Genomic DNA, 23436 nt, shown 5'->3' with positions numbered 1-23436 from the left:
TGTCCAGGCATATAGTTTACATATGCAAAATGACTTCACATTAGCTTAATAGGTATTAGTTGGAAGAGAGGAGGCACTGTACAAGCTATCATCTCCCTAAACATTCATCTGTTGTCTTTTTTTGCCAAACGTGCAGCTCCCCAAGCATGTAGGTTTGTAGCAGTGTAGTTTTGTGCTGGCAGACATTCAGTCAGACCCCAACTCTTCAGTCAGTTCAGTCCTTTACTGACAGCTCCAAAACATTAAGGCAATTTCACTATATATAGACTTCCCCTGGATCCCTAGTAGAAGGTACAGGCTTCAAATGCAAAGCAAGTACAACTCACAGCATACATACAGCACAGAATTCAGTATTAATTTGCGAAGCAAGCAGGCAACGTACAGACCCCTCTTAATAGACCTAAGAATGACCACATCCATGGCCAGTTACCAGGTCACAGTGACCTACTTGGCTGGTTGCCAGGTCAGTGTCCTTCAGACACTAATCACAAGACCTGCAGGTGAAAGATAAGGGAAGCATGTGCACCAGATGGGCAGGGTATAAATTATTATTATTATTATTATTATTATTATTATTATTATTATTACAGCAATTAAAGGAATCTCAACACCATCCTCTGATCAGCTTTCTGACCATAAGGCATGCTCACTGAATCAAAACACAAAAAGACCATTTCAAATACTTGTCGTCAACTGTTATAGTATTATCTTGAATAGAGTAGCTACACATGGGTTCACTGATTAGTTTATCACATGCCTACCACAAACGGACAGAGCCATCAGATGTCATTGTCTAATCATTGCCTCTCCCTTAGTCAGTTCATTAGGTAGAATTTGTGACTGTATTTGCCTGGGCTTCACCACCATTTTTGCAACATCCAGCTGGTTCCCTTCAATAGCACCTGCTTCATCCTTGAACATCCTTCCAAGCACATCCTTCAAGAGCTCCCTAGATTGTCTCTCCCAACCAAGTAATATATTCTTGGGTCAATGATGCTGAATGGCAAATATAATGAAGAAGAGGAGAGCGGTCAAGAAATCTGTGTGCACCTTTGGTGGCTGACATCTGTGTGAGCTACAGCAGATCTTGATGAAGGGGGTCGGCATGGAGCCAAACGTAAAGGGAGGGGGGAAACCCAGAAAGTTCACAATGCTAATGATCATTGGACCCTGATGAAGTAGAAGCGTCATTCCAGAAAGCAGGTTAGACAAAACCCAGAACAATGATGATACAACAGCAGAAGAATATGCTGGTAGATGCATGAGTAACAGATGAAAGGTACGCCCACAGCCAATCATGAAACACTAAAAGTATTCCTATTCACGTTCCCAATGGGCAACCAGCTAATCCAATACTACCATATGAGGAGGGTGGGCAGGCTGCTGCATTTAATTGATGAAGCCATTAGCCTAAATAGGGCTATGCCTGCCCTACTCCCATTGGTCCACATGAGACTCTCACACACACACACACACAATATCATAGATGCCAGGTAGCACCATGCTTTTCACCTTTGCAAGGGGTGCCCCTAGCAAGGGGGGAAACACTTCCATCAAAGCAACAGAGGAGAAAAATCATGCACTTCTCTAAATTTTGCAGTGCAGGTATAGTTCAAAACACATTACATAATGTACACAAAAATATATTCTATGAGAAAGCATGCATTTATAAGCATTTTTAGTTGAAATGAATAGGAAAACATAAGGCAATGCTTATTTTAGGCAGGAAATCTGTACACAACGTGTATTTTAGGGAAACTGAGTACAAAAGTGCAGACAATTTAAATGTGAAATGTTTGTTTCTCTTGTTTTTAAGGGGACAGAAACAGAGTCAGGACTGAGCTATCTTATGAAACTGACACAGAACAGAAACAGGCTGACGTTGTTCATCCTTATTTGGAAATCATTGCTCTCCAGAAGCTTCTTAGTGCTTTATTATGTGCCAGGAACACATATCTCAGATTCTTTCAATTCCACATTTCCCGTTTCCCTCAATGACAAAGCAAAGCAAAGGATGAATGGTGTTTCTGAAAGCAGTAAAGAGAAATCAAAGCAACATAAGAAGAATAATGGATGTATAACCTAAACAGTCTATGAAGTACAATATTCTAAATGGAATAGCAAAGGAAATGAAGGGAGAGTGAGCAGTAACGGTCACATAAAACATTATTGGCTGATCTTGTGAGCTGCAGCACATCTTGGTGAACCTAATCAATGTAGAGACAAGAAGAGCGATGATAAGGGCATTCTTGGTACAGATTATCCTGATAATTGTGGAGAAAACATTCATATGACAAAAGATGGCAAAATAGCTTTGCTGTTCCAGGCAACAAGCCAGAAGTGGGCCAGAGCAGCCATGAAGGCAAAGCAGAAATGTATTCTGACTGGGCAAAACAATCCTAGATTGGAAAGCAAGCCACACTGGGCTGTCCAGTATAAGCAAACCAAAGGAGGTAAATTACTGGCCTCTTTAGTGACAATGATCTTGTTGGTTATTTCTGAGAGTGCTCAGTGCCAAAAAAGGGAGTGGCAGGAGCACAAAAGGGAAGAAGTTGAAGTCAACTACAGGCAAATTCAGCAAGTTAGGCGATCAAGGGAGTACTTTTCTTGGTGCAGATGCACAAAGCATATGTTCAGAAACCAGATGGCAATTCCAGTCTTCACCAATGGAAACAGAAGTGGATTTAGGAAAGCACAACCAGTTTGCCAGCACTGGGCACCAAGCCAAGAGGGCACTGGAAGAAGAAGAAGAGGAGGAGGAGGAGGAGGAGTTTGGAATTGATATCCCGCTTTATCACTACCCGAAGGAGTCTCAAAGCGGTTAACAATCTCCTTTCCCTTCCTCCCCCACAACAAACACTCTGTGAGGTGAGTGAGGCTGAGAGACTTCAGAGAAGCATGACTAGCCCAAGGTCACCCAGCAGCTGCATGTGGAGGAGCAGGGAAGCGAACACGGTTCACCAGATTACGAGTCTAGCACTCTTAACCACTACACCACACTGGGGCAAGGATGACTTGGAACAGAAGATGAGAGGCAGAGGCAGCAAAAAGTTTTGAGAATTGCACAGTGGGCCACGGAAATTTTAGATCCCAAAGTCCACCACTGCTCCAAACATGCACATAAAAATGCTGGTGCTGTGGAGGATTGGTAAATAACCACAAGTATTGTCATAGTACCATGTTCTCCATTGTTTCCTCCTCCCTCCTCCCTTGCACATAAGGGGAAAGTGGCTTCTCTACATCATGGTCTTCACGAAATTGCTGGAATTTCATTACAATTTGTAATTCATTACAATGATACCTGAAGGCCTTTTCAGGACTGGTCCTGAGACATTTTGCTGCTAGAGGCTATCCCCAGAAACATCTGAGTTGGCATCTGAGAACATTGCATCCTTGCTTTAGGATCAACTCCATTCCTTTGTTTAAGGCAACTTTCCCCAACCTGGTGCCCTCCAGATGTTTGGAACTACATCTCCCACTCCCATACAGCACAACATGGTGGGAGTTGTAGTCCAAAAAATCTGGATGACATCAGACTGGAGGAGGCTTGTTTGAAGTCATGTCATCTCAGAACTTGTGTTCAATTTATCTTCCTCTCTGGTCCCTGATAATTTTAGCCTGATAAACAGCTACAACAGTTGGCTGAGATACCATCATAGAGGAAGGGGCAGAGAAGACTGTTTAACGAAAGTTATTTCTTATATACATTGGGAGTCTTGTGCCTCTTCTATGAACCTCTTCTTTATTTTGCCCAAAACTTTTTCCTGCATTCCAGGGGGTTGGAGTGAATGATCCCTTCAGATTCGACAATTCTATATTTCTGTTCTTCTTCTTGAAGCTGTAGCAGGTGAGTAGTGCTAATTTCTTTCCTGGGCTACCTATAACAAGTGAGTTAGAAGCTTTCCATACTGGAATTGTGTAGGCACTTACTTTTAGTGATTATCCCTTCTGATCCTCATCCCTTCTGCTTGCAGACATAGTGCAGAGAACGGGGAAGAAGGAAGAATCCAAAGGAAAAGATTTCATTATGGCTGAGCAGAGCACAGCAGCATCACTTGCTTTAACCATTGATGGGTTTTCTGGAGACTACAGCCTTTCAGCATTCCCAGAGGAAGATGATGAATCTGAACTTGCTTCCTTCACACATTACCTGTTTCTCTTTGCCTGTCTTTTCATTATTACCCTTGCAATATTCATATGTGGCCTGGTGGGGAATGCAATTGTCATCTGGTTTCTCTGCTTCATCGTGAAGAAGAATCCCATCACCACCTACATCTTGAACTTGGCTGTAGCTGATTCTTGTGTCCTTGTAACTTTAGCACTTGCAATTTCAGCTAGCTTTTGGGATGTAGGAGGAATTTCCTCTGGGCTGGGTTTTGAACTGTTTATTTCCACACATGCCATTAGCTTATATCTACTGACAGCCATCAGTGCCGAGAAATGTCTCTCTGTTGTCTTCCCACTCTGGTATCGATGCCACCGTCTAGAACACCTGTCTGAAATTGTTTGTGCATTAATATGGGCAATGTCCATTCTGGTCTTTGGAATTTATCACTTTGTCATTTCAACCGAAAATGCAGACTTTGACATAATGATTTGTGTCATTCATATGATCAACTCTGTATTTTGCACACTTGTTGTGGTGATCTGTACTGTGGTCCTTTTCATCAAGGTCTGCTGCAGTTTACATCGACGCCAACGAGGAAAGTTCTACACAGCACTCTTACTTGCTCTTCTTTTCTTCCTTATTTTTGGTGTTCCACTCAGTGTCATAATAACTGTTCAATATCTTTTTCCTGGTGTTAATTTAATAACGGCATTATTTGGAGTAGTATCTGCTGTTATCAACAGCAGTGTTAATCCATTCATTTACTTCTTAATTGGAAGGAAAAAGACGCATCGATCCAGGGAACCCTTGAAGGTGGTGCTGGAAAGAGTTTTTAGTGACAAAGATGATTGCAGAGAAGATCGGAGTCTTCCAGCCACAACAGATTCAATTATGATGACTCCTTAAGTCTCTCCTTGTAAGCTAAGCTGTGGGGATGGCATTAGAGATGACCAACAACATAGATTTATTCTTAAAAAAAAGTCTGTAGATTTGTATTTTTCTGCTTCTTTTCTACAACTTATAATCATGGGTGTTTATTTTTAATGTTTGCTCCTTTAGTTTTTATACTTGTAATTTGCTTAGTAGCCAACATGAACATCAGATGGCATACAAATTAATAAAGAAAAATTAATCATTCACCAAGTGGGATTTGTTCAAATACCAAGGACCTCCAAGGCTTCAAAGGCCTAAGCAGGATTCTTCACAATTGCATCCCTTTGGAAGCTCTGCACACCCATGGGGTGAACGTGTGAATTTAACACACCTGGTCATTACGTGTGAAGCTTGAGCTGCTGTAAAAGCCATCTGGTCCCCTGGCAAAACCTCCTGTATCTCCAATCTAACCTGGTTCCACCACAAATAATATTGTTACAGGTTTGTGGTGGAACAAGGTATCCCAAATCCCTGTGTGTCAAATTCCCTCCTATATATTCCTGGATATGTTCTGGGAAGAGGAAAGAGAACAAAGGTGAGAACTTCATGAGTGCAGGCTGCAACCTAGAGAATGGCGAGCATAGCTGACTGCTCTGGTTTCCAGCTGACTGAAGCTATGAGAGAAGCAGCAAGAGACACTATTGGGGAGGGAGGTTCTGCACTCCCTCCAACTAAGCTCAGGTGTAAATATGAGTAAAGAAACCACATTCCTTAAAGACTCTGCAGGCTCCACTGCAGAAGAAGTTCCACTGTATCCTTTGGCTGTAATCCATTATCTTTGTGCTATGAAAACTTAAACTAGTTGATGTGTCCACACTGAACAACTTGTGCTCACACAACTACAGGGGCATCTGTTCTAATCTTTTCCAAATTTGCTGGCAACCTTACAAGGGTAGTCAAGAATAAAAGAACATCGTTACAATGATACCTGATGGTCTTTTCAGGACTGGTCCTGAGACATTTTGCTGCTAGAGGCTATCCCCAGACACATCTGAGTTGCCATGTAAGAACATTGCATCCTTGCTTTAGGATCAACTCCATGCCTTTGTTTAAGGAACTTTTCCCAACCTGGTGCCCTCCAGATGTTTGGAACTACATCTCCCACTCCCATCCAGCACAACATGGTGGGAATTGTAGTCCAAAAAATCTGGATGACATCAGACTGGAGGAGGCTTGTTTAAAGTCATGCGATCTCATAACTTGTGTACGATTTATTTTCCTCTCTCAACCCTGATAATTTTAGCCTGATAAACAGCTACAACAGTTGGCTGAGATACCATCATAGAGGAAGGGGCAGAGAAGACTGTGTAACCAGAGTTATTTCTTATATACGTTGGGAGTCTTGTGCCTCTTCTATGAACCTCTTCTTTATTTTGCCCAAAACATTTTCCTGCATTGCAGGGGGTTGGAGTGAATGATCCTTAGGGTCCCTTCAGACTCAACAATTTTATATTTCTATTCTTCTTCTTGAAGCTGTAGGAGGTGAGTAGGGTTAATCTCTTTCCTGGGCTACCTATAACAAATGAGTTAGAAGCTTTCCATATTGGAAGTGTGTAGGCACTTACTTTTAGTGATTATCCCTTCTGATCCTCATCCCTTCTGCTTGCAGACATAGTGCAGAGAACAGGGAAGAAGGAAGAATCCAAAGGAAAAGATTTCATTATGGCTGAGCAGAGCACAGCCGCATCACTTGGTTTAACCATTGATGGGTTTTCTGGAGACTACAGCCCTTCAGCATTCCCAGAGGAAGATGATGAATCTGAACTTTCTTCCTTCACATATTACCTGCTGCTCTTTTTCTTTCTTTTCATCCTTACAATATTCATATGTGGCCTGGTGGGGAATGCAATTGTCATCTGGTTTCTCTGCTTCATCGTGAAGAAGAATCCCATCACCACCTACATCTTGAACTTGGCTGTAGCTGATTCTTGTGTCCTTGTAACTTTAGCATTTTCAATGTCAGCTAGATTTTGGCATGTAGGAGGAATTTCCTCTCGGCTGGGTTTTGAACTGTTTATTTCCACACATGCCATTAGCTTATATCTACTGACAGCCATCAGTGCCGAGAAATGTCTCTCTGTTGTCTTCCCAATCTGGTATCGATGCCACCGTCTAGAACACCTGTCTGAAATTGTTTGTGCATTAATATGGACAATGTCCATTCTGGTGTTTGGAATCTATAACTTTTTCATTTTAACCCAATATGCAGACTTTTACATAATGATTTGTGTCGTTCATATGATCAACTCTGTATTTTGCACACTTGTTGTGGTGATCTGTACTGTGATCCTTTTCATCAAGGTCTGCTGCAGTTTACATCGACGCCAACGAGGAAAGTTCTACACAGCGCTCTTGCTTGCTCTTCTTTTCTTCCTCATTTTTGGTGTTCCACTCAGTGTCATAATAACTGTTCAATGTTTACTTGCTGATATTAATATAATAACGGCATTATTTGGAGTAGTATCTGCTGTTATCAACAGCAGTGTTAATCCATTCATTTACTTCTTAATTGGAAGGAAAAAGACGCATCGATCCAGGGAACCCTTGAAGGTGGTGCTGGAAAGAGTTTTTAGTGACAAAGCTGATTGCAGAGAAGATCAGAGTCTTCCAGCCACAACAGATTCAATGATGATGACTCCTTAAATGTCTCCTTGTAAGCTAAGCTGTGGGGATGGCATTAGAGATGACCAACAACATAGGTTTATTCTAAAAAAAAAAAAGTCTGTAGATTTGTGTTTTTCTGCTTCTTTTCTGCAACTTATAATCATGGGTGTTTATCTTTTAATGTTTGCTCCTTTAGTTCTTATACTTGTTATTTGCTTAGTAGCTAACATGAACATCAGGTGGCATAAAGTTTAATAAAGAAAAATTAATCATTCACCAAGTGGGATTTGTTCAAATACCAAGGGCTGCAAGGCTTCAAAGGCCTAAGCAGGATTCTTTTCAACTCCATCCCTTTGGAAGCTCTGCACACCCATGGGGTGAAAGTGTGAATTTAACACACCTGGTCATTAGGTGTGAAGCTTGAGCTGCTGTAAAAGCCATCTGGTCCCTTGGCAGAACCTCCTGCATCTCCAATCCAACCTGGTTCCACCACAGATAATATTGTTAAAAGGTATCCCCAGATCCCTGTGTGTCAGATTCCCCCCTATATGTTCCTGGATATGTTCTGGGAAGAGGAAAGAGGACAAAAGTGAGAACTTCATGAGTGCAGGCTGCAACCTAGAGACTGGCGAGCATAGCTGACTGCTCTGGACTCCAGCTGGCTGAAGCAGCAAGAGACACCTTTGGGGAGGAGGTCTTGAACTCCCTCCCTCAAAACTCAGGTGTAAATATGTGTAAATAAGCCATACTTCTTAATGACACTGCAGACTCCACAGGATTGGCACCAACAGGAGCAGACATGTTCTATGCTTACAATAACATTTTATTACCTTGTCAATTGTGCTGTCTTAAATGTGCATTTTTTAAATTTGGCTTCTTCTAGTAATGTTTTCTTTTGAAATGTTTAAGACAATATAATAGTTTCCTGGTAACTATTTTGCTTTGAATGTATATTTAACTTTCTTCAGTATTGTTTTATCCTGGATTTGATGCTCTAATGTGTTTTAAACCACACTGAGGTTTTTTTAAAAATATATACAGAGGCATAGTGATGAAATGAATAATAGGAATAATGGAAATTTCTGAATTGTAGGTTCAGCTTGGCGATCCTTGTGGGCAACATAAAGTAAGCACCTTGGTAGCCACTTGGAGAATTGCCTTGGTTTCCTCTCTGCTGTCATGTATCCTGTCTTTCATTTTCCTTCCTCTTGTTCTCCTAAAGCAGGCCACTGTTTATCTTACTAGATATATAGAGTGATGTCTTTTGCGGGCAGTGGAAAAAGGGCAGAATGGAGGCTATGAACTTTCCTTTCTTCAGAGAGCTAGCTTGACTGGGGAAAACATGAGTCACGACCTTGCTGTGGGTCACTGGCCAACGTGATGCAACTCAAGGTTAAATATTATGGTGCACACAATATGCTGGATTATCTCATTTCTTCTCAAGTTAACTAATATCTTGTATCAAATGTTACAGCTTAAGAGTGAATATCAATGTTTACTTGTTTGTTTGTTTTTAATTATTGTTTTTTTTTATGTTTTTAGCCATTCTTGTTTTTATCTGTATGCTATCTTGAGTCCCTGTCAGGGCACAGGCAGGATATAAATAAAATTATTACTGTTGTTGTGGTGGTGGTGATTGTGGTTGTTGTTAAACCTCTACCTAAACAATCTTTTAAAATATATATATTTTTTAAAAAATTGTCCAGTAGCACCTTAGCGACCAACTAAGTGTGTTCTTGGTATAAGCTTTCGCGTGCATGCATATACACAAAAGCTTATACCAAGAACAAACGTAGTTGGTCTGTAAGGTCTACTGGACATTTATATATATTGAGTGCGTCAGACCAACATGGCTACCTGCACCGTCAAAGGCACACACACTGAACATGAGAACTAAGCATCACTCCTTCCTGTACACATGGGGACATTTTCAAAGAGAAAGAAGCGGTTGGAACAGAGAAAGCAATCAATATTGACTAGCTTTAGTCTTTCATTTCATTACCTATTTATTGACATTGTCAAAAGGCTTAAAAGCTGCTAACCATGAATGGGACGGGGCAGCTCTGAGATCATAAAAAGCAACATGAGAGTCAGTAGTACCCCAAAGAATACAAAAGGCAAACCTTTTACATCTAATAATAAGCTGTTGCTATGGCAGGCAAATCAGTGGCAAGGGGGGTCATGGTTGTTGGCTCGCCTGGACAGGAGCAGAAGAAACTGTGGATCTGGCTGTGGTACATCATCAGGTCAGTCCTCCTCAAAGTCTTTGGACTTTCAAATTTCACTGGCACCCTCTGCAAGGCAAAAAATTGGCACCCTGCAACTTTTGCCGTCCATTCAGTACATGCATTATGTCAGAGTGGTGATGCCTTCCATTGACCCCAGTGCAGTGGAATAATAATTATTTATACCCCGCCCATCTGGCTGGGTTTCCTCAGCCACTCTGGGCGGCTTCCAACAGAATATTAAAATACAATAATCTATTAAGCATTCAAAGCTTCCCTAAACAGGGCTGCCTTCAGATGTCTTCTAAAAGTCTGGTAGTCGTTTTTCTCTTTGACATCTGGTGGGAGGGCATTCCACAGGGTGGGTGCCACTACTGAGAAGGCCCTCTATCTGGTTCCCTGTAACTTGGCTTCTCGCAGCGAGGGAACTGCCAGAAGGCCCTCGGAGCTGGACCTCAGTGTCCGGGCAGAATGATGGAGGTGGATACGCTCCTTCAGGTATACTGAACCAAGGCCACACTGCTCTAAATCCACCTCCTTCAACCTCCTTGGCCACCTGCTTCCCACTTTAGAAGGCAACATGCAAATTCATAGCAAGGGACAGCAGCAGCATATGCTATTGTTATTCTTCTGAATAACCTTATACATTCATTGTCTTATTGAAGGCCCCAAGGTGACTATAGAGAATTGCAAATAAAGTGGGAGGGATTCAGCTAGCAAACCCCACCATCAGAAGCCCTGAGCAAATATTCCACCACCACCACCCCTATGTGCTCACCAAAATTGGCCTGCAGGGACTGGGATAAACCTTGCAATATGAAGTGTGTCAGAAGAGGGTGATCATTCTGACTAGCAAGCAAAGATTCTTAACTAGACAGAATGGATGCCTTAATACAGGGGTCGGCAAGGCTTACCAGCCATGGGCCGGATCACTCACGTGGAGATCCTCTGTGGGCCGGGCCGGTGCAGCACAATGCTGAAAATCATGTCTGCGCATGTCCGCGGTGCCGGGAGTTGCTTCTGCGCATGCCCAGACGCTGGAAATTGTGCCTGTGAAGAAGCAATTTCCAGCACCTTGGACATGCGCAGACACGATTTCTGGCATCTGGGCATGCAAAGAAGTGATTTCGGGAGCCGCGAAAAAGAGTCCCCATGCTGCACTGCGCCGGTTTAGTGCAGCACTCAGGGACTCGCTGAGAGGGCGACTCAGTTTGGGGGAGGCTTGGGGGCCGGTTAAGTGGCCTCCGTGGGCTGCTTCCGGCCCATGGGCCTTAGGTTGCTGACCCCTGCCTTAGTACATCACTGAATTCCTCCTAATCAAAGGTTTCAAAGAACCCATGGCAGTGCCTAAAAGGACTACATATGACTGGTCTGAGGAGGAATGGTGGAGAACCCCACCCCCCTCTGCTGCACTTCCCAGAGAAGAGGGAGACAGTATAGATTTAGAACAGTGGTTTGCAGAAGGTCACATTTCAGAGGCTGCAGAGGGCAGAAGCTGGGAAATATTGGGAGAGGAGCAGAAGGAAGAAGAAGCACCAGGGTAGAGACAGCTGACAGACTCGGTGTCTTTGGAAAGCATGCCAGACCCCTCCCCTTATCCCAGGTCCTGGCCAGCATTGAGAGTAGTAGAAGAGAAGGATTAAAGCCAGAAAGCACAGATGAGCCGGTGGAGAGATGACGTATGATAGGAGAGATGGAGGCGGTGGGACTTTACACGGAGCAATGCCATTATCTAAAAGAGGTGGCATTGCTATGTCTTCTATTGTGAATCTTGAATTAAAGACTTGGTAGTAACTCTTCTTTTTTTATCTGCTTATTGGCTGCCACCCTGGGAGGGATCAAATTCCCTGACTCCTGACTTCCCTCTGAGGAAAGGTTACAGCATCTGGGGCAAAAGAAAGTATTTCTTCACACAGGCAAATCAATTCACACAGTGCATAGTTAAACTATTATTATTATATATTAAATTTGTACACTTCCCTATACCCGCAGGTCTCAGGGTGGTTCACAAGATACAATCACAATATAAAAGCACAAAATATAGAATATAAACAAAAGCAACTCAATAACAGATGCCCCTTCCAACACATTTTAAGAGGGTATTGGATGTGAATCTGCCAAAGGCCTGGTTAAACAGGAAAGTATTTGCCTGGTGCCTAAAGGTGTATAAGGATGGGGCCAAGCAAACCCTCCTGGGGAGAGCATTCCACAAATGGGGGACCACTGCAGAAAAGGTCCGTTCTTGAGACCTCTTTGTGGAGGAGGCACATGAAGGAGGGCCTCAGATGAGGATCTCAGGGTCCAGGTAGGTTCACACGGAGAGAGGTCATCCTTGAGGTATTGCGGTCCTGAGCAGTTTACTATGGGACTATGCTCCCACAAGAGGCAGTGATAGTCATCAACATGGCTGACTTTGCTCCACACAGGGAGGTACCCTGAGGTTCCTGACGGCAATGGACTATGCTGCAGCAACTTTATCAATACTAAGCTAGAGAGAAGTAGCAGTTAAATCAGTATGGCAAGAGAAAAGCATTCCTTTGAGTTAATGAAGCTGTGGCTTTTTGTTGTGCCGATTGATTGCATCTTGCATCTTCATTCCTGGGTAAGGAGATTGAGCTTCATGGTATAGTCCACTATGAGCAATTATTCTTACATAGTCCAGGATCAAAGCATTTCCATTCAAGAACAATGCTGGCTTAGTCAGTTGATGGCTTGGGTTGAACAAGTTACTGCACTAAGTTTCTCTGCATCAGTCAACACGTTCTCTTGCAGAGGATAGTATTCATCCTGGAAGACCCTCCTGAAAATGACCTTCAGGGGTTCTGTAGAGGAACATTTGCCCCGTTTCCCCACCAAGTAATAAAGCACTGGTTTAATGCTGCCATTGACAGAGTGGAGGAGCTGAGAAAGTGCAATAAGAGTTTGTGAATGCTTAGGGGAGGATAGCAGAAATGCGATGCTCCATGGGCCATGGCAGAGGAGGAAAAACAGGAGGGAGAGAAGAATGGCAGTAGTTAGGCTTCCTGGCAGTCGGCACTGAGAGTTGCAACACATTTTGACCAGCAGGAGCAAAGTGAAGACAGCTAAAATTGGAGGCAAAACCCATATGACCACAATGAACATGTTCTTGACAACTGGGTATAATACCATATTATAGACCAGGTAAAATGAAATTTCCATTCCGCAGAACATGACACACAGGATCCAGACTAGCACGGATAGCCCAGACGAAAGGGATTGTGGTCGCCGATGTTGGTAGCAGCTCGGAAAAGAGACAGAGAGGCATCTTTCTATACTGATGATTGTATGGAAACAGAGACTGGCAGTATAGCAAAATTGGCATAAGTGCAACAGGGGTATTGCAGAAATGCGAACAGGGAGCGGTAATCCACAGAGGTCATCAGCGAACAAAAAGATAAGGGACAGAGACAAAAACATGAGCAGGCCAAAGTCAGCTGCAGTCAAATTCAGGATGTAGGTGGTGAAAGGATTTCTCTTAATATGGGAATCAAGGAGCCACAAAACATATCCATTCCCCAGCAACCCAAATATGCAGATAAGGATGGCAATGGGTTTAGTATAATAACCCAATTCAGAAAATGCATATCTGTAGATTTCTTCTTCGAAACATGTTGCGCGAAGTTGCTCTCCGTACATTTCATATGTGTTTTCAGTGTCCATGGTGAAAATGTTGCTGCCCCACTCACTGCTGCTCGTAATACTCCACACCGTTTTCTGTTCTGTTGGAGGGTGGAAACAGAGGGGAATTAGTCACTCTGGTTGAGCTGGACTACAGAAGTATTTGAACATTTCACATCAACACTTTGACTATTTTATAAGGCGAGGCAACTGAAAGCTGTCATGAACGGGTGACATTAGAAGCTTCAGATTGGCTTTGCATGAGAATTCCAAAAAAACCTAAACAACTAGCAAAGTTTTGAAATCAGTGATTAAAAGCAGTGAAGTTTTTCAAGTTTCAGTCTGCCATCTTGATTCATAATGACATCCAGTTGTATTAAAACATAGACAAACCCTGTCCCTTGATCTCAGGAACCATCATGCAAAATAAGAATGCAATATCTCAGTAGGTGCCCAAACACAGAGTTAACAAACAATCATCCAAAATAGTAGATTTTCCAGCTGAATTCCAGCATTACCATTACTATTATTGTAACTGTTTAAAATGACTTTATAGGAGATTTTATATAGAAACAATTTGGATTACTAGAAGGATGTTAGAAGAGTCGTTTTGTGCTGTCTGAGTAACTAAATGTTAAAGGCTGGACTCTAGAGGGAAATTTGGGCAAAGTTACAGCCTACAGAGGGGACAAAACTATTATGGAGTACTTATGTTAAATACTTTGAATAACTGTTGTAACAGATAATTGTCAGATAGGGAGGCAGGAGTTCTTCTTTTTAATCATTTTTTTCCTAGTCTTTTCTATTCTTTTAGTTATTTTTAATTTGTTCTTTCTCTTCCTCTTTTTTATTTAATTGTGTTTTGTAAGGATCATGGGTATTTTTGTTGTTGTTGTTATTCTTTTTTTATACACTCCTTTTTATTATCTTTTTATAAATGCATTTGGGTTTTAATGCTCAAAATGTTATAAACCTTCCATAAAATTGTTTTAAAGATCACTGTTATTAATTCTACTGTTATTATGCATTCGGCGACTGATACTTAAGAGCAACACTTACGTTACTAAAATATGGGGGCTGAGAGGTTAAGGCAGAAGAATGGCGAGAATGAATGGAAGCAGAAGCTGAATCAGCCCACAGAGGAAGTGGTGGGAGAGAAACTGCTTTTACATCACACTCAGACATCTAACAATTCTTGGAGCCTCATTGTGGTTAGCTAGAAACCACTAAAGCTTTTACAGTTTTGAATACTACTTTAAAAATGAAAAGGAGTGAGTGTGGGGGAGAGAAATATCTTGACCTGGCCATGAAAAGTATTGAGAACAGTACTAAAAAAAAACTTCTCCATGCTCTCAACAGTGGCAGCCTCCTTTGGATCAGACTCTATCCAGTGAAAGGGATTTTATTTATTCCTGTCCCTTCAAAGAGACACCTTCCTGCATTAGAGGTTGAAAGCAGAGGGTGGATGGCCACCTATCAGCAGTGATGTCCTGGTGGGACCCCAGCCTCAACAGAGGGCTGGATGAGTTTCCAGGCTCCTTCTCATATCACAATTCCGTGTTCACAGAGGGCAACTCAGGATGCAAGCCGGAGTGACTTGACCCCCACCTAAATGCAAGGCATAGCCTGGATTTATGTTGGGGGGCAGGCTTTATGTGAGGGGGCCGCAGTTAAGTGCCCCCCCGCTACACCCATGGTTACCGGTGCCCTCTGGAGTGCCTGGGTAAGGAGAGATTGAGAAACCAGAGAAGAGGTCCACGGGAACATCACAGATCTCCTCCATAACCTGGAACTTTTAAAGGAGGACAAAGTGAGGAGATAGGAACACAAAACTCTTTAAAAAAACAAACAAACAGGACAATCAAAACTTACAGATCCTTTCTTTCTCCAGTCCCTCCTGGGGGACCTAAAGCTTCCAGCAAAACGCGCGATTTGGCTGGCTGGTAACAGTCCTTCCTTCCTCCTTCAGCGGGGGAATGTTTTCTCCCTGCTTGCTTTCCTGTTATTCGCACGCCCTTCTGATTCTCGCTCTCTTGCTCTTCTTCGTGGCTTCTTCTCGACTGGCGTCTCTCCAGCAGCTCTTTCCCTCCTCCTCCACCCCTTCTAGCCAGATCCGCCCTCTTCCCACGCACCCGACCCGCCTCCCAGACTTCACAGATTCCTGAGAATCTCCGGATGTTCATTCAGCCTAGGAAATCCCCAGTCCAGAGCAAGTACTGCTGTTTCTGAAGAAGAGAGGGCACGAACTGCTTGCCCCTGGCTCTCGCTGCTGACTGATCTGAGAGCACATGCACACAGTGTGCATGCTGAGCCTGGGAGGGAACTACACAGACTGCATTTTTTTTGAAAAAGAGGCTTGAATGCTACTCTCAGTTAAAGAGGAAAGTACAATTTGCAGAAGGAGCTGGTTATCTGTGGTGCTGATGTGCCAGAGACAGGCCACGGAGACTTTGCAAAGTGATCCAGCAGTCTTTCCGGTGAAGATTTCGATCTCCTGCGCACAGGAAACTTTTCATGGCGGAAGATTTAACTCTTTGTGAACCCAGAGCTTACAAACGAAAAGAGGATTTTCTGTTTCTTTCAGCTGGTGGAGGATATAGTGGTACATACAGGGTTACATACGCTTCAGGTTATATACGCTTCAGGTTACAGACTCTGCTAACCCAGAAATAGTGCTTCAGGTTAAGAACTTTGCTTCAGGATGAGAACAGAAATTGTGCTCCAGCAGCACAGCGTCAGCAGGAGGCCCCATTAGCTAAAGTGGTGCTTCAGGTTAAGAACAGTTTCAGGTTAAGAACGGACCTCCAGAACGAATTAAGTACTTAACCCGAGGTACCACTGTATGGAATCATAGAATAGTAGATTTGGAAAGAACCCAATGTCATCTAGTCCAACCCCCTGCAAAGCAGGGGTCTCAACTGGCAGATACCATCTAACCTCTGCTTCAAAACCTCCAGTGAAGGAGAGTCCACCACTTCCCAAGGGCGTCTGTTCCATTGTCAAACTACTGTCAGAAAGTTCTTCCTGATGTTTAGTTAGAATCTCCTTTCTTCTAACTTGTTTCCCCCCCCTAGTGATGGAGTTGCCTTGTTGCAGGAATTTATGTACAGGTGGGGGGGTGCCCCTCCAGCAGATATCATGCACATGCAGCCCACTACCAAAATCAGCACGATCACTTTTGTGACTTGTCCCCACAAAACATTTCATCACAGTTTCTTCCTATCTATTCAAAGGTCCTCTGCTGCACAATACCAAATGTAACAATTCACTGATAAATGTATCTGTGTACTGGCTCACTGGGAAAACTTCAGAAATTCATATAGACATGTGAGCTCAGCAGCCCCTCTGCCTGAGTGATAGTTCCTGGCATCCTGATACCTGAGTGCCAGACAGGTAGCCATTCCAGAAATAACAAACCCAGATGAAGACAAAAGGGTGTGATTAACTTGGCTGGGAAACAGGGAAATGTAAGTATCTCTTTTGTTACACTTGATGGGTGTTTGGCGGAGGGCAAGGAGAACCATGGGCCAGGGTCCAGGATGCTCAGATTACTGCCACCAGACCTCCCCTCTCATGATGTATTAGTGATGCAGTTTGGGGGGGGGGGTGTAATAAAAGTTTGGGTGCTCTTTTGTTCGGGGTTTCCATCTTGTTCCACCTTGTGGCAGGTGGGAGTCCTGTTGCGGCAGTCTTCAATAAAGACCAAGCCTACTGGCTGCTGTTTTGCTCTGGTATTCCTGGCCGGTGTCCTTGTTTTTTGTCCAAGGGAGCTCTCAGATTTCTCCATTAACAGTCTGAACATGTAGGACCTACTTTCTGTACTTTATGAGGAGTCTAGATGCATCTTGGTTGGTTGGATGCCTACCTATCCCAACATCCTGTTCCTTCCCATGGCCAATCAGATGCCTGTGAGAAGCCCACAAACAGGGCATGAGCACAATAGTCCATCCATGCTGTTATTCCCCTGTTGGCAATCCTTTTTGATAGACACATGTTTCACACACATATATTCTAGGAGTCTCATGAATCATGACCTTTAGATAGTGGTAGCAGCATGTCTTGGCAAGCTTATCCAGGAAATGTTCTCTACTTCAGGCTCAGTTGTTTAAACCACAGTGCCACTCGCGTCCCACTCCAACAGGATAGAAAGTGGCAAAATGTCTCCCTTCTGCAAATTGTTTGGTTTTGGCTCTTGACTCAGTCATGATTTGAAAGGAGATCTACTCATTTATGCCTTTCCTCTGCAGCCTACAAAAGATGGTTTTTTGACTGGCTGTTCAAGAAGCCCGTGGCCACATCCTCCCTTTTCATGTAATCTGTGCAGGAAATCCGGCCACCCAGAAGCCAGGTTGTGATGCTGTGAAAGCTGCAGATTTCCACTGCTAATCTGATGGTCTCTCAATTGTGAATTCAACAGCTAGGGCACTATAAACAGTCCAATAGTGTGTCCAATAGGTAAAGGTAAAGGGACCCCTGACCATTAGGTCCAGTCGTGGCCGACTCTGGAGTTGCGGCGCTCATCTTGCTTTACTGGCTGAGGAGCCAGCGTACAGCTTCCGGGTCATGTGGCCAGCATGACTAAGCCACTTCTGGTGAACCAGAGCAGCGCACGGAAACACCATTTACCTTCCCGCTGGAGTGGTACCTATTTAACTACTTGCACTTTAATGTGCTTTCAAACTGCTAGGTGGGCAGGAGGAGGGACCGAGCAATGGGAGCTCACCCCATCGCGGGGATTCGAACTGCCGACCTTCTGATCGGCAAATCCTAGGCTCTGTGGTTTAACCCACAGCGCCACCCGTGTCCCCAGTGGGTCCAATAGTGCTGTGCTAAATAGATAGATGAACTTATTTGATTTAATACTGCAAACCAAAAATAAATTCTTCAAGCTCACCATTATGTTGGAAAAGCTGTGGAGAATGAGGTTACTATTTTCATGTTTGGTGGGAGTGCACCCTGCTCCGCACCTTTTAGGGAAAATACTTTTATCTGACCTCCAAAATCACTAAACTATCTATCAGGTGCTTGCCTTACTATCATTAGATTTGACCACAAATTCTACCCTTAAATCAAAAGAATTAATTCCCTTCCTGTTAACAGCAGCTAGACTAGTTATTGTCCAATGGTGGAAGGAAAACTCTAATATACCAATAGAGGCTTGAGTTAATAATATCTGGAACATTGCTCTTTCAGAATGCCTCTCATGCCATCGTCAAATAGTCAGAGGCAAAAAGAAGTCTTTGACACAATTTAGTCTCCTTTTTTATTGAAGAAGAACAGGATAATTTTACGCCATCATCATCACAGAGGTGTCTGTGGAGGGGATATATTGATTCAAAATGTCTAGTAAACCCAGATCCACAGTTGGGTTCCTACTGAGAGTATTTGGCGAGTCAACATGACAGTGATGATGAACTGAGGATCGGAGTCATTGTTCTGTGGTATTATGGCAGTCAAGAAAACTGAAGTGTAACTTTTGGATAATTGTGTTTTTCATAAAATAAAAATTTAAAATACTGCAAACCAGTTCTCTCTCTCTCTCTCTCTCTCTCTCTCTCTCTCTCTCTGTGTGTGTGTGTGTGTGTGTGTGTGTGTGTTGAATCTGGCCATTCCTCTTCACCCAGTTTTCTTGGACAGACATTAAAAAACCTAAAATGCAAACCTGAAGTATTTGTTTGCCAGGTGAATTCCATCCCACAGTTACAAAAAATTTATAGGAAATGGCATTCTTATAGTATATAAAAAAGGGCACACCTAAAGAGCTGAATTTTCAAGTTGCCTAAATGGCTACGCTTTCCCTCATAAATAACCTGCAAGGTATTACCCAAAAGAGTGCAATTTTTTCACAGGAAGCAATTTCTTTCACAATGGGAACATTGTCAAAGCATCTAGGATAATGGAACATTACCTAATAGGCTGGTAGGAAGTTTCAACACGATATTATTACTATGTGCCACCCTGACTGGAATGAGAGAAAACCTTTCACCGATATTCTCTACCCAGAATGAGAAGTTTCTTTTGAACTCTAGAAAGAGATTGTGAATAAGATTCTGACAATTTGAAGGGTGATATCTCACACCTGCTTGATCCCAGCAGGGAAACCCAGCCAGTTGGGTGGGGTATAAATAAATAAGTTTTCTGTTTTACAATTTAAAATACTCATTTTACATCTTTTTTTGCAATTGTTTTTATTGATTTTCATATTATATATTTATACAGTACATTCTTACAATATTAGTAACCTAAAACTCTCAGGATTACCACTTCCCTCTACCCCTCTTCTGGTTTTCTTGTTTCCACACTATAATATTCACACATTGATTTATATCAGCATACTGTTCATATCTATACATGGTACTTTCTATAATCTCATATAGAATGCTCCATACGTTGTAAGGTTTATCTCCGACCTGCCAGTGTTCTTTATATGTAAACAGTGTTTCTCAAGGTAAGTTATAAATTTCTTGCAGTCTTTTTGGAACGTCTGGTCATCCTGCTCATGGATTCGTCCCGTTGGCCTGGCTAATTCTGCGTACTCTACCATCTTTTTTTGCCATTCCTCGATAGTCAGCAGATCTTGATGTTTCCATCCTTGAGCTATCAAAACTCTGGCTGCCATTGTCGTATACAGAAATAGTTTTTCGTCTTCTTTTGGTATCTCATCCCCAACCATTCCTAAAAGAAATGCCTCTGGCCTTTTAGGGAATGTATATCTAAACTTTTTTTTATTTCATTGTATATATATATATATATATATATGCTTTCGTAGATTTTCACGGGTATAGGTATGCAGGTTTTGGTGTCCTCGGGTGTCTTCCCGTGTAAAAGTTGGGGTGTCTAGGCGACGTTTCGACGAGGTCTCACTCGTCATCTTCAGGCTGGTGCTTTCGGCTTCTTGTTACTGGAACAGAGCAGGATCTCAGTGTTTGAGTTCCTATAAATACTGTTGGGGTGTGGTGTATAGCCTCCAATGTTCTGGGCCGAGAGGAAGTTCCCAGGCTAGTGTGCCTTTTCTTCTTTTGTTCCTTAGTTGCTTGAGGGATATCTTGAGATATCACTCAAGAAATCACTCAAGATATCCCTCAAGCAACTAAGGAACAAAAGAAGAAAAGGCACACTAGCCTGGGAACAAGAAGCCGAAAGCACCAGCCTGAAGATGACGAGTGAGACCTCGTCGAAACGTCGCCTAGACACCCCAACTTTTACACGGGAAGACACCCGAGGACACCAAAACCTGCATATATATATATATATATATATATATATATATATATATATATATATATACACACACACACACACACACACACACAATGAACATTTTACATCCTTAAGATATCAATGACTTCCCTTCTTCTCTTTCATTGGTTCATTTTACATATTGTAAATCCCTGAGTATTTTACAAAAACTATACCATTAGTATTCCATTATTGCACCCATCAAAACTTTTTTTACACTGTTGAATCTGTCTTAATGCTGCCAGCATTGTCAGCTGTACACAATTATTTCCCATATATTCAGTAAACATTTTCCAATCTTCTTTAAACGTATATTCTTCTTGTTCTCTTATTCTATATGTTAGGTCTGTGAGTTGTGCATATTCTTAAGTTGCCATTCTTCTTTGGTTGGAACCTTGCAGGTGGAGATTATGTCACACTTGTGTGCCCGTAGCTCTTACCATCACATCATCATTTCTCTTACTCTGTCCATTGTCTGGCCTGCCACTGAAGCATGGGTAGGCAAACTAAGGCCCATGGGCTGGATCCGGCCCAATTGCCTTCTAAATCCAACCCACGGACAGTCTGGGAATCAGCATGTTTTTACATGAGTAGATGTGTCCTTTTATTTAAAATGCATCTCTGGGTTATTTGTGGGGCATAGGAATTCGTTCATTCCCCCCCCCCAAAAAAAAAAAATAGTTCAGCCCCCCACAAGGTTTGAGGGACAGTGGACCAGCCCCCTGCTGAAAAAGTTTGATCACCCCTGCACTGAAGGGTATTAACCTCACAAAATCCCCGACCCTGTTTTTTCTCTCACACTGAGCAGATCAGTCAGTTCAAGCAGAGTGAGCACTTTAAGCAAAATTCAGGACCATGGACAGCACCCATGAGGTCCCACTGTTTTAAGGTCTCTTCCCATGTTGTACTGTAGGTATGGAGGGATATTTTCCCCTGGTTTAGAGCTGAAACTATCTCAAGACTTGCTAACATTAGGCGGGCACACTTGCTATACTCTCATGGATGCCCGTGAAAAACTTTTTTTATGTCAGGAAGCCTATCCAGACATGTAAATTACTATTTGCTTTTTATTATTATTTTGCTGATTTTATCCGCTTCTTTAGTTTACAAGAAACAGTTAAAAACAAAAGGTTACAGTTAAGGAAAAGTAGTTAAAAGGTTTAAACAACAATTAAAACCGTCAGCAAATTTTAAAAAAAGAGATTAAAACTGAGATTAAGAAGGCAGCAGCCAAGAAAAAGGTGAAGAGGCTTCCCCAATGATGAATCAAAAGCTTTGAGGAAAGGGATTGAAAATAAAACTACTAACAGCATATTGCTGCTAGACAATTTTATAGTGCAACCATATTTGGAATACTTTGTACATTTCTGGTTGTTTCGCCTCAAAAAGGAGAGCTGGGGAAATTTCAGGAAAGGTTGAAGAAAAATGAAGAAAAAGGTCAGTAAGAGGGAAGAGGATAGAGCTGCATAATTATGCATTACATGGATAAAGTCAGTTGAAAGTTGTTGTTGTTTCTTGTAATAGTAGAATTCAGGGTCATCCGATGAAATTGAATTTTGGAAAATTTAGGATAGAGAAAATAAAATACTGCCTCTGAATGTCTCTGAATACCAGTTGCTGGAACTGCATGTGAACAGAGCAATGTGGCACTCAGTTCCTGCTTGTATGCTTTCCAGAAGAAGACAGCTTCTAGATGGACCTTTGGTCTGAATCAGCAGTCAGGCGCTTCTTATGCACTAGTAATAATGAATATAGAGGAGAACTGTTGTGGAAACTGGGAAAGAAACACAACAGAGCCAGGAACCAGACCGCGTGTTTCTTTCACTGATTTTATTCATGACGCTCATGAGCCATCTGCTGGCAAGCTGGACTAATAGCACTTTGAAAAGGGAATTTCAATTTTTCCCCCTCTTGGCTGTTCTCTAGCAACATTTGCTAATAGCTAGAAACAGACACCATTCAGGCAAAGCTACCTCTTCTTCTTGCAAGTGCATATCATAAAGTTAAGCTCAACTTACCAATTTCGCAGGAATGCTGTGTTTATGGAAGTGGAGGGAGGAAATGCCTGTTCAGGAAAATATAATTCTATAGCACCCTTACATCCAGCAAGCAAGGTCTCTGTATGTAATCACATTTCTGATATTTCATTCTAATCATTCGCAGAGCGGAAGCCATATTTGTGTGTTGTAGCTGAAACAACAAAAGTTCTTGTGGCCTCTTTAACGCAACCAGATTTATTATGGCATGTAAGGTTTCACAGACTGTACAAGTCGGACAAGGTGCAGTCCCAAAAAGTTTATGCCATCCTAAATGTATCAAGCTTTAAAGTGTCACTCATAGAATGCATTTGGATGTGGCTATTATTGGACTTGGGTGGCACTGTGGGTTAAACCACAGAGCCTAGGGCTTGCTGATCAGGTCGGCAGTTCAAATCCCCACGACAGGGTGAGCTCCCATTGCTCGGTCCCTACTCCTGCCCACCTAGCAGTTCAAAAGCATGTCAAAGTGCAAGTAGATAAATAGGAACCACTCCGGCGGGAAGGTAAATGGTGTTTCCGTGCGCTGCTCTGGTTCACCAGAAGCGGCTTAGTCATGCTGGCCACGTGACCCAGAAGTTGTACGCCAATAAAGTGAGATGAGCGCCACAACCCCAGAGTCGTCTGCGACTGGACCTAATGGTCAGGGGTC

The 23436-nt window shown here is 42.6% G+C and overlaps 3 protein-coding genes across 3 annotated transcripts; 2 read left to right on the top strand and 1 right to left on the bottom strand.

Moving 5' to 3' along the window:
* The first annotated feature begins 3997 nt into the window (after positions 1-3997).
* Positions 3998-5014, top strand: LOC114601264 (mas-related G-protein coupled receptor member H-like). Its single transcript, XM_028738481.2, has one exon. The coding sequence runs from the start codon at positions 4028-4030 to the stop codon at positions 5012-5014; it is 987 nt and encodes a 328-aa protein (XP_028594314.2). The 5' UTR covers positions 3998-4027.
* A 1563-nt stretch (positions 5015-6577) lies between these two features.
* Positions 6578-8595, top strand: LOC114601263 (mas-related G-protein coupled receptor member H-like). Its single transcript, XM_077933628.1, has one exon. The coding sequence runs from the start codon at positions 6704-6706 to the stop codon at positions 7682-7684; it is 981 nt and encodes a 326-aa protein (XP_077789754.1). The 5' UTR covers positions 6578-6703; the 3' UTR covers positions 7685-8595.
* A 3211-nt stretch (positions 8596-11806) lies between these two features.
* LOC114600223 (mas-related G-protein coupled receptor member D-like) lies at positions 11807-20128 on the bottom strand. Its single transcript, XM_077933610.1, has 4 exons — positions 19899-20128; positions 19334-19397; positions 15211-15301; positions 11807-13610 (listed from the first exon to the last, which is right to left on the bottom strand). The coding sequence occupies exons 1-4, from the start codon at positions 20126-20128 to the stop codon at positions 12571-12573; spliced, it is 1425 nt and encodes a 474-aa protein (XP_077789736.1). The 3' UTR covers positions 11807-12570.
* Between the last annotated feature and the right edge of the window lie 3308 nt (positions 20129-23436).

This window comes from Podarcis muralis, chromosome 8 (genome assembly GCF_964188315.1).
Source record: "Podarcis muralis chromosome 8, rPodMur119.hap1.1, whole genome shotgun sequence".
Lineage (NCBI taxonomy): Eukaryota > Metazoa > Chordata > Lepidosauria > Squamata > Lacertidae > Podarcis > Podarcis muralis.
This window is presented reverse-complemented; position numbering and strand designations above follow the sequence as displayed.